Source organism: Sebastes fasciatus, chromosome 9 (assembly GCF_043250625.1).
Source record: "Sebastes fasciatus isolate fSebFas1 chromosome 9, fSebFas1.pri, whole genome shotgun sequence".
In the NCBI taxonomy this organism is placed as follows: Eukaryota; Metazoa; Chordata; class Actinopteri; order Perciformes; family Sebastidae; genus Sebastes; species Sebastes fasciatus.
Genome location: NC_133803.1, coordinates 34,395,047 through 34,407,156, shown reverse-complemented (window position 1 = coordinate 34,407,156; position 12,110 = coordinate 34,395,047). Strand labels below are relative to the sequence as shown.

At 35.5% G+C, this 12,110-nt stretch overlaps 1 protein-coding gene across 1 annotated transcript; it reads right to left on the bottom strand.

The window, feature by feature from the left end:
- Positions 1-6,267: 6,267 nt before the first annotated feature.
- LOC141774604 (homeobox protein Hox-D4b-like) lies at positions 6,268-9,326 on the bottom strand. Its single transcript, XM_074647388.1, has 2 exons — positions 8,656-9,326; positions 6,268-7,611 (listed from the first exon to the last, which is right to left on the bottom strand). The coding sequence occupies exons 1-2, from the start codon at positions 9,134-9,136 to the stop codon at positions 7,280-7,282; spliced, it is 813 nt and encodes a 270-aa protein (XP_074503489.1). The 5' UTR covers positions 9,137-9,326; the 3' UTR covers positions 6,268-7,279.
- Between the last annotated feature and the right edge of the window lie 2,784 nt (positions 9,327-12,110).

Sequence of the window (12,110 nt, the reverse complement as noted above, 5' to 3'; positions counted from 1 at the left end):
ATTCATGTCCCGACGAGAAACTGGAACTCCGATTGTTTTTTAGTTCCGCTTTACGCAGAGTGGAGATAACTGTCTGCTGCAGTCACTGTGTTTAGGTTTATCTCCCATAATATTATACATTTCTCTCATAATAATATACATTTATCTCATAATATTATACATTTCTCTCATAATAATATACATTTATCTCATAATATTATACATTTCTCATCATAATAATATACATTTCTCATCATATGCAAGGTTATTTATTTTTCTGTTTTTTAGCTTACTTTACCTTTTTTATTTTACTTATCTTAACTTATTTACTCATTTCACTAAATGTATCTTACTTAATTGTTATTCTATTAGGCACTGGTGCTAGAAATTTTTTCAGACCTTTTTTTTTTTACATTTTTTTAAAAAAAATTCGGAACTTATTCAGACATTTTTTTTTTTTCATTTTTCAGAATTTTTTTCATCAGCCTTTTTTTTCACAGACTTTTTTTTTATTTTATTTTTTTTTTTTTCATTTTTCAAACTTTATTTCTTCGGACATTTTTCTGACTTTTTTTTTTTCAGACTTTTTTTTCAGACTTTTTTTCAGACATTTTTCAGACTTTTTTTTTCATCAGATTTTTTCTTCACAGACATTTGTCAGACTTTTTTTTCTGGAAAAAATGTCTGAAAAAAAATCTGAAAAAAATGTCTGAAAAAAAAAGTCAGAAAAATGTCCGAAGACATAAAGTTTGAAAAATGTAAAAAAAATTAAAAATAAAAAAAAAATTGACAAATGTCTGTGAAAAAAAAGTCTGGAAAAGTTTGAAAAAAGTCAGAAAAAAAAGTCAGAAAAATGTCTGAAAAGAAATCTCAAAAAAAGTCAGAAAAATGTCCGAAGAAATAAAGTTTGAAAAATGTAAAAAAAAAAAAAAAAAAGTCTAATAAATGTCTGTGAAGAAAATTTCTGATGAAAAAAAAAGTCTGAAAAATGTCTGGAAAAAATGTCTGAAAAAAAATCTGAAAAAAATGTCTGGAAAAAAAAAGTCAGAAAAATGTCCGAAGACATAAAGTTTGAAAAATGTAAAAAAAATTAAAAATAAAAAAAAAATTTGACAAATGTCTGGAAAAGTTTGAAAAAAGTCAGAAAAAAAAGTCAGAAAAAAAAGTCTGAAAAAAAAGTCAGAAAAATGTCCGAAGAAATAAAGTTTGAAAAATGTAAAAAAAATTAAAAATAAAAAAAGTCTGACAAATGTCTGATGAAAAAAAAGTCTGAAAAAAGTCTGGAAAAAATGTCTGAAAATAAATCTGAAAAAAATGTCTGAAAAAAAAGTCAGAAAAATGTCCGAAGAAATAAAGTTTGAAAAATGTAAAAAAAATAAAAAAAAAAGTCTGACAAATGTCTGTGAAAAAGAAGTCTGAAAAGAATCTGAAAAAAATGTCCGAAGAAATAAAGTTTGAAAAATGTAAAAAAAAAATAAAAAATAAAAAAAAAGTCTAACAAATGTCTGATGAAAAAAAAAGTCTGAAAAATGTCTGGAAAAAAAAGTTTGAAAAAATTCTGAAAGAAAGTCAGAAAAAAATGTCTGAAATTTTTTTGTCAGACTTTTTTTTTATTTTTATTTTTTTTTTCCATTTTTCAAACTTTATTTCTTCGGACATTTTTCTGACTTTTTTTCATCATTTTTCCCAGACTTTTTTCAGACATTTTTCAGACTTTTTTTTCCATCAGACTTTTTCTTCACAGACATTTGTCAGACTTTTTTTTCTTTTTTTTTTTACATTTTTCAAACTTTATTTCTTCGGACATTTTTCTGACTTTTTTCTTCAGACATTTTTTCAGATTTCTTTCTGACATTTTTCTGACTTTCTTTTCAGACATTTTTTTCAGACTTTTTTCAAAGTTTTTTTTCCAGACATTTTTCAGACTTTTTTTTTCATCAGACTTCTTTTTTTCAAACTTTATTTCAGATCTTATCTTCTCTTATAGTCCAATACAACGCGCATTTTAGCCTTAAAATTGTGATATCTTTAAAGCAGAAGAGTGCACTGCAGGATATTATTACAATGTGATTATATAGAAATCTACAACAGGGACTGTGAGAAAAAGAGTTGTTTTACTCAGATAAGGAGTTATTTTACTCACAGTGTCCCAGTAAAAGTCAACACAGTACTTTTCCCACTACATGAGACAAAGAGCACACAGACAGTAACTTTCCACTGTTGCATAAAGAGACATCGCTACATACAATGTCATTTTCCATTACACACTGTGTGTGGATTTATCTCCCATAATAATATCCATTTCTCTCATGATAATATTTCTCTACAGTCTGTGGTGTGGTGATAATGTATAGGGGTGGACAAAATAACAGAAACACCCCATAATATAGTCCAATACAACCTTAAAATTGTCATATTTTTAAACCAGTTTGACACAGTCTGAAATGAACATTGTCAGCTTTGCAAACTGTAATGTGTATTGCTGGTTTGTTTGCATAACTCTGCATATGTGTTTATTTTATTATGACATTCATTTAATTGTAATCAAATCTGATTTATATCCCACGTGTTCCTAATCAAAGGGATTGTATAACTAATCACAGATATTACCTTGTAGGTTGTTTTACCTCATCAAACTCGAGTCTGGATCATTTTCTTACATGCTCTTTGTGTAATTCTCTTCCACGCTGCAGTACTGAGTTCATCCAGCAGAGGTCGTTCCTGCTTCATCACAGTCAGACTTCAGAAAGGTTGGTGTCATGCACAGCAGCCTACATGCAGAATAACGTGCACCAAGCGCAAACACATGCACTTCGGGCATTAAAAAATATGATTACAATACAAAGACTACAATGTACAATTAATGCAAAAATATTTACTGTTTTGTTTCAGTTATATTCAGACGAAATATGGCCTATTTTGCACACAACCTCCATCCTGTTGTCAAGTTTATTATACATTATTTGTGTTTTTTTTATTATTATTATTATTTATTTTTTAATAAAATGTCCGTGTTGTTTATCAGCATATATAGTTTTTACGGTTTCTGGAAACTTATTTTATTTTTATTTATTTTTTTAGACTTTATTTTTTCCCTTTTTTCAAGGCTGTTTTCATATATATGCAATCCACTGTTTGTAATTACAGCAGTCTATAAACCAACTTTTAAGTAGATGAGCTTACAGACAAACCCATCAAGTAGATATAGAGAACACAACCTCAACATTCAAAACCGAAACAAAACCAAGAAAATAAATAAGTATAATAATAATAATAATAATTACAAAAAGAAAGAATAGAGTTTAAAAAAAACAGAAAATAATAATACAAAAATACGAGAGTAATAATAAATTAAATCAACAAATAAGTTAATAGGAAACTTATTTTAAGGCTATTATAAAATATATAATCAACCAAGTATATGCACAACATGAGATCTGAGTAATTGTGGTTTACTGGATTTCCTACAGCAAGTAAAGTATCCATCAGTTCTCTGTGGCTGCATGTCTCCAGTTGTAGACCTTTTAGAAGCTTTTCGTTTAGTGAGTGACCATTGACTGCTCAGCAGTATGTGATGGATATTCCATGTTGCTCTGTGTCAGACCAACGTTGTGTCTTTCCTGCACGTTTAACCGCGTCTCGACCGGATGCCACCAATTAATGGCTCTCTGCACTCATTTCCCTCACATCCCACTACAGACACACACACACACACACACACACACACACACACACACACACACACACACACACACACACACACTCCCACTACACACACTACACACACACACACGCACACGCACGCACGCACACACACACACACACACACACACACACACACACACACACACACACACACACACACACACTCCCACTACACACACTACACACACACACACACACACGCACACGCACACACACACACACACACACACACACACACACACACACACACACACACACACACACACACTCCCACTACACACACTACACACACACACACGCACACGCACACACACACACACACACACACACACACACACACACACACACACTCCCACTACACACACTACACACACACACACGCACACGCACACACACACACACACACACACACACACACACACACACACTCCCACTACACACACTACACACACACACGCACACGCACACACACACACACACACACACACACACACTCCCACTACACGCACACACACGCACACACACACACACACACACACTCCCACTACACGCACGCACACACACACACACACACACACACACACACACACACACACACACACACGGGTTTTCTTTCACCTCAAGTGGCCCTGCTGCTGTTTTGCGTAAATAATGCGTAAAAGGCGCATATTAGTATTAAAGGAGACATATCGTGTTCATTTTCAGGTTCATACTTGTATTTTGTGTTTCTACTAGAACATGTTAACATGCTGTAATATTAAAAAAATATATATTTTCCTCATACTGTCGAGCCTGAATATACCTGTATTCACCCTGTTGTCTGAAACGCTCCGTTTTAGCGCATTTTGACAGAATTGCAACATAATTGCGTCTCTATGCAACAACTTAGGTCCATGTTTCCTTCCTGTCAGCTGATGACATTCACACACACTGCAACCAGGAAATAAACTGGGACACATTTAGAATGTTTACGTTTAAATCTGTGTCAAGGGTCTAAATATTGTATATTTGTGACATCACAAATGGACAGAAATCCTGACGGCTTGTTTCAAATGCAGAGTTTCTGAATACGGGTTGTGTGTATTTCCCTGTGGATTGAGTGTTTCGATACTTTCACAGTATTAATATAGGACTTAAGCCTGCTTTATAATAACAAAACATGAAACACTTTGTTATAATGTGGAACTTTTAAGACTCTGTCCTAGCCAGGGATATTTAGGCACGCTGATGGCCTATGTGTGTATGCTACACTGTAAAAAAAAAAAAAGAGTAAAATAACGGACATTTTCCGGCAGCAGGGGCGCCAGAAAATGTCTGTTAAAAAAACGAAAAATACTGTCCGTTAATTAACATAAATAAACTGTAAAAAAACACAACAGTATTTATCTTCATATAATTAGCCTTTATTACTGTAAATTTACAAGAAATATTTTACTTTTAACATATATTTATTGTTAGAATAGTCATACACCGTAAATCTAAGACCATTTACATATAAATCACAAATGAAACATGTAATTTTACGTTGTAAAAGCCCAAATTGACATTAACTCAGAAGTTTTGCAAAATAAATCTGTATTTTTACAAGAAATATTTTTAGAATTCCATGAAATCCTTTTCTTCTAACATAAATCAATTGTTAAAATAGAGTCACAAACCTCTAAAAAACAGAATAATTATCTTTAAAAATTATCAAGAAAAGCTAAAAATACAGATAATACGATTGTGATTACAAAAAATACCGTAAATCTAAGACCATTTACATATAAATCACAAATGAAACATGTAATGTTTACATTTTTTTTCTGTCATGTTGAAATACAGACAAAAAATGTAAAATTTCTTGAAAAAAAATGTAAAAAGCTGTTTGTTTTTTACAGTGTACTGTAAATATCTACCATGTATAAAGCTGAGCCTTTAATGCTACTACATCTCCGTCTTGGCTTAAGACAGCAGTTAAGGATCAACGTTTATCCTGTGGAATAATTCGCAGCACATTTTAAATCCTCCCTCGAGAGAGAAAATCCCCACTTTTTAAAAAGCTTCTCAGTTGAGACATCAGAGCAGATATTTGTCTTGGCTCAGCTCAAGTTAAATTATGAGAGTAACAAAGAGCGTCTATAGAGGAACTCTCTATTAAAGTGTCGCCTCTGTAGACTATTCAAATGTCTTTACTTTACCCACATATATGCCTGTGATTTATTCACAGTAAAATGAGATTATTTGTTTCCAGAGATGTTTGAGCCAAAGATGAAAATTGTGAATTTGTCTTTCATTCATAAAACATGCTCAGTGTAATTTCTACGTCACTTCCGTTGATCGTCTGTCCTCCCCCATAAATACGGTCGTGTGTGTGCGTGCGTGTGTGTGTGTGTGTGTGTTTTATTTAAAGAGAAAGATGAGAAATATATTCGCAGTTCGAAACACTTTTTTTTATTTTTTATCATCTAAGTATTTTTATCAAAACATTTCCACATATAAAATTCATACAGGAAGAGATTTTTTCTTCTTTTTTTTCCAAAGATGAGCACATATATATATATATATATATATATATACATATATATATATATGTATATATATATATATAAAAAAAGAACATTGCTACAAAGTATAAAATATGCATCTAAATAATACAAATAAAATAAGTACTGGCGTAGGCTATAATATAAATCAATATAGCATATTAAACTGGAATAAAAAAACAAGAGAACATATTCTTTGAAAATGCAACACACTGTTGCTTCAGAGAGTTTATATTTTAAACCTCTAAATCAAACAACATCAGAACATTTCGTTAAAACCCTGTAACCTGAGAAAACACGGTGGATTTACAGTCGTGCATTTAAAACCTCTACCTCCAATTTGGCTGTTTTTTATTTATTTATTTATTCCCCCGTGCGTACAAATGTATAACTTTTCCTCTAAACTATTGAAAAGTTTATTCACTTTTGGAGATTTCAAAAAAATTCTGCACGATATGGCTACTTCTCCTTCTACATATGCATTATTGTTTTTGGAGCCTCTTCTATTTACAAAATAAAAACATTATTTGTCCAGCCGCCAAGCAAAGTGGCGTGTCTGCTCTGCTATTTATTATTTTTAACCCTTTTAAGCGCCAGTTTGTGGAAAATTTTGGTAATGTGCATATTCATAAGTTAGGCTATTTTATTATTTTTAGGTAGCTATTATAAAACCCTGTATTATGTTTTACCCTGTAGAAATAAAAAACCCTGTTTTCTCCAAAAAAGACCCAATCTCTCCAAACCAATATTAATTATTGGATGTCTAAATGTGAGAGATGTCAGACCATCTACCTTGACTTTTATCTAAAGTTAAGACTCAAAACATTCATTAATTAATTAAATATCAGACTAAAATTGGAAATATTTAAAAAGTAAAAGCTAAGATATATATATAAGGCAAAAATACATAAGTGAATTTATAAAGCCTTATTTAGATGGATAGCCTGTATTTTTTAAAGCAGTTTCAGTCACCCTGGATCATTTAGCATCATCAGTTTTTGGAGAGTGAAGGTGCCAACATGCTTCAGACTGCAGCTTCAGACTGCAGCTTCAAACTGCAGCTTCTGTTCTCAGACGTTACTGTCGCTGCTGCTGTTGCTGCTGTTGTTGCTGCTGTTGTTGTTGTTGTTGTTGTTGTTGGTGTTGTTGTTGTTGTCTTTCTTGTTTTTGCTCCTTCCTTTGGTGTTGGGCAGCTTGTTGTCCTTCTTCCAGCGCATGCGCCGGTTCTGGAACCACACCTTTACCTGCCGCTCGGACAGGTGAAGCACGTGGCTCACCTCGACGCGGCGGCGGCGCGTGAGATACCTGCTGAAGTGAAACTCCTTCTCGAGCTCCAGGACCTGATGGCGCGTGTAGGCCGTCCGCAGGCGCTTTGGCTCCGGACCCGTATGGTTCGGATTAACTGTAACAAAATAATAATGATAATACAAATAAGCAAAGATATTATCTACATTTTATTTTATTTTCAATTATCAATATCAGTATTATTTTTATAAGGGTATAGGCTGTAACTATAGCCTGCACAGGAAATTAAGCCTAAATAAAATAAAATGTAATTACACTGCAGAATAAGCATTATAAAAATGTAATTAAACATTATTGCATTTATTATCATGTGGTCAGTTTTAGTGCTGATCTTCATCTGTGGTTGACCTGGGAAGAGGTCCAACTAACGACTTTTACTTTACTTTTAACTTGCTGCTTTTTGTTCAGCACACACACACACACACACACACACACACGCACACACACACACGTTCGTGCGCTGTGGCAGGGCCATAAAACTTTATAACTGTAAAGAAAAAAACAATAATAATAATAATAACACAAATAAGCAAAGATATTATCTACATTTTATTTTATTTTCAATTATCAATATCAGTATTATTTTTATAAGGGTATAGGCTATAACTATAGCCTGCACAGGAAATTAAGCCTAAATAAAATAAAATGTAATTACACTGCAGAATAAGCATTATAAAAATGTAATTAAACATTATTGCATTTATTATCATGTGGTCAGTTTAAGTGCTGATCTTCATCTGAGGTCCAACAAACGACTTTTACTTTACTTTTAACTTGCAGCTTTTTTGTTCAGCACACACACACACACACACGAACACACGTATACACGTACGTACGTGCACTGTGGCAGGGCCATAAAACTTTATAGGGGTTGTAATTCTCTCTGACTCTCACTGAGATCATAAATAACTCGACAACAAAAAAAACGGTGCTCACAAATGGACAAAACACTAGAAAGAAAAGAAAGAAAAGAAAGAAAGATAGAGAGAGAGAGAGAGAGAAAGAGAGAAAGAGAGAAAGAGAGAGAGAGAGAGTGCATCTGGCAGACAAAAAGAAAACATTGCACTCAGGCAAACAGAGATGCAACAGAGAGAGAGATATAATTAGAGATAGAAAGCAGTAAATCCTGCAGCTATCTCACCGTGAGCGATGTGCACTTTCTTCATCCACGGGTAGACAACAATAGGCGGCTTGTCTCTGCCCTGGCAGGCCGTTTTCCTCTGCACCTGAGCGGGCTTGGTGCAGGTCACCCAGGCCTGGCCCTGCAGGTCACCCACCGAGACCGAGAACCTCGACTCCTTCCCGGGTCCATCTGCCTCTCTGCAGCCGCGGAACGACGCACCTTGGAGCTCTCCATCTCCATCTCCATCTCCATCTCCATCTCCATCTCCATCTCCATCTCCATCTCCATCCTCCCGGCGCCCTGAGGAGAGATAGTTGGTGTGTTGTGGTGTGTATGCAGGAGGCTGAGGAGGATGCATGGCCTGATAGCCTCCTCCATAACCACCACTGTCCTGGGGGTTGTTGTAAAACCCCCGTTGGTCACTAAAATTACTGTAATCTTCTTCACAAGGCGGGAACTGCGGCTCAGCATATTTACAGCTCACCACGTAGGACTCCATGATTGATTTATAGCGAGGCTGTGTAGGAGAATACTAATTTTTCTTTCTCTCCCCTCTCTGTGTCTCTTCATCCCCCTCTGGCATGCAGCCATCCTGCGGCTGTCAAATAGACGGACGGCCGCTGGAACACGTGACCCGGAGGCCAGCCAATCAGAGGAGGCCCTGAGAGGGTTGTTTATGTCTTGTGAAGACGTAATGGGATAATTTGAAAGGGGGAAAAAAATGCTCATTATGGGACTAATGAAGTTTCGCTGTCGGAGGAAAAATGGTTAAGAATAGATGTTTGTGGACTTTGAGAAATAACTTAAAGAATCCTACAGACATCTGGCACGAGGAGGCTAATTATTACTCCACTTAACTTAACTTAACTTAATTAATTAGGTTTTTAGTCTGTCTGTCTATCTATCTATCCATCCATCCATCTATCTATCCATCTATCTATCCATCATCCATATATCCAACTATCTATCCATCCATCTATCTATCCATCTATCCATCTATCCATCATCCATATATCCAACCATCTATCCATCTATCCATCCATATATCCATCATCCATATATCCAACCATCTATCCATCTATCCATCTATCTATCATCTATCCATCCATATATCCATCTATCCAACCATCTATCCATCTATCCATCTATCTATCCATCTATCCATCTATCCATCATCCATCTATCCAACCATCTATCCATCCATCCATCTATCCATCCATCCATCTATCTATCCATCTATCCATCTATCCATCATCCATATATCCAACCATCTATCCATCCATCCATCTATCCATCTATCTATCCATCTATCTATCTATCCATCTATCCATATATCCATCTATCCATCCATCCATATATCCATCTATCCATCCATCCATCTATCCATCTATCATCCATCCATCTATCCATCTATCCATCTATTTATCCATCTATCTATCTATTTATCTATCTATCCATCTATCTATCCATCTATCCATCTATCCATCTATCCATCCATCCATCTATCCATCTATCAATCCATCCATCTATCCATCCATCCTTCCATCTATCTATCTATCTATCTATCTATCTATCTATCTATCTATCTATCTATCTATCTATCTATCTATCTATCTATCTATCCATCTATCCATCTATATATCTATCCATCTATCCATCCATCTATCATCTATCCATCCATATATCCATCCATCCATCTATCCATCCATCTATCCATCCATCCATCCATCTATCCATCCATCTATCCATCTATCCATCCATCTATCCATCTATCCATCCATCTATCCATCTATCCATCCATATATCCATGAATCCATCCATCTATCCATCTATCCATCCATATATCCATCTATCCATCTATCCATCCATCTATCCATCCATCTATCCATCTATCCATCCATATATCCATCTATCCATCTATCCATCCATCTATCCATCCATATATCCATCTATCCATCCATCTATCCATCTATCCTTCTATCTATCCATCTATCTATCCATCCATCTATTCATCCATCCATCTATACGTTAAGAATCCTACAGACATCTGGCATATGGAGGCTAATTATTACTCAAATGAATTAGGTTTTTAGTCTGTCTATCCATCTATCTATCTATCTATCTATCCATCTATCTATCTATCTATCTATCTATCTATCTATCTATCTATCTATCTATCTATCTATCTATCTATCTATCTATCTATCCATCTATCTATCTATCTATCTATTTGTGCGTCTTTATCTGACCCCCCCCCCTCCCACACTTAGACACCTATTGAAAACGCAGAGGACTGTAGATTTATGACTTTTCCCCCACACAGATGGCCCGAGCTGAAAAATTAATCCGGCCCATATTGAGGGACTGCTGGGGCCATATTTGGCCTTGTGGCCGAGTCAAAAGGGGGTGGACAACAAAACATGGCCGGTCAGAAAAGGCCTCCTATAAAAAGAAAGAGATAAAAGGTTCCCAGACAGTGACTAGTAGTTGGCTTTGTTCGGGCCGGGGGTCAGCCCGAGGTGTCCCCGTTCACCCCGTTCACCAGCCACCACCTCGGCTTTCTAAATGCATTGCTCGGCTTTAAAAAATGATGCTGAAGCCAGATGAACGAGAAAAAATGCGACAGGCTCTGAGAAATGACAGCGAATTAAGCGGAATCCAAAATCGAAAAACGTGAAAGAGATAAGTGAGAATATGCTAAATATGAGCCCTCACACGGAGAACACGTCTCATAATGAGGGAGCTTATATTCTGTGTGCAACTCATGCGTAAAATAAACAAATTTTTACCCAGAATGCTGAATCACAACTGCCAGGGTCTAAAAAAAATAATCTTTGCGCTGCAGGAGGAGACCATAAATCCGTGTTCAGGATCTCATGAGGATCTTTGGCTGCAGCTGCTGCTCTCTAAGGATGGAGGTCTGATGCTGCAGCCAAAAGCTCTTAATACGTCCTGATGCACTATTACTTCTGCCTAATATACCCTGTAATACTCTAATAAAGACAGGAGGGAGAGAAAATGTTTTTGGCCCGGCTGAGGCATTAAAGGAGCTCATGCGGAGGGTGTAAATGGGTTTGAAGACTTTGGCTGACAGAGCAAGTGAACTAAAGATTATTATGGTCTTAATCAATCTGATCTAATGAGTCATTTGTTCAGTATAGCTCATAACGGATGACAGAAAAGGACTGCTAAGCTACCAGATAGGTGATAAAGTGGATAAAAGTCACCTTTTATGTCACTTTGAACAGTTTGTTTCACAGGCAGTGGTGGACTCGTGTCATCTAAGCACACAGGCAAATACTTTTACCATGAAAACAACATCTGGGTGGTGAATGAGTCCCTACTCCTCCTCAGTGACTTCCACTGAGATGCCATTGAGCAAAGCATGTATACACCATAGTTTGAGATAGGAAGTGTTAGTGTACACCATTACTAATAGAACATGCACAAATGCCAACAACTTTAAGTTATTT

Coding starts and splice junctions, on each gene's coding strand:
- LOC141774604 (XM_074647388.1), bottom strand. CDS start 9,136: ATGGAGTCCTACGTGGTGAGCTGTAAATATGCTGAGCCGCAGTTCCCG. Junction 7,612..8,655: donor GAAAGTGCACATCGCTCACG/GTGAGATAGCTG, acceptor ATTTTGTTACAG/TTAATCCGAACCATACGGGT.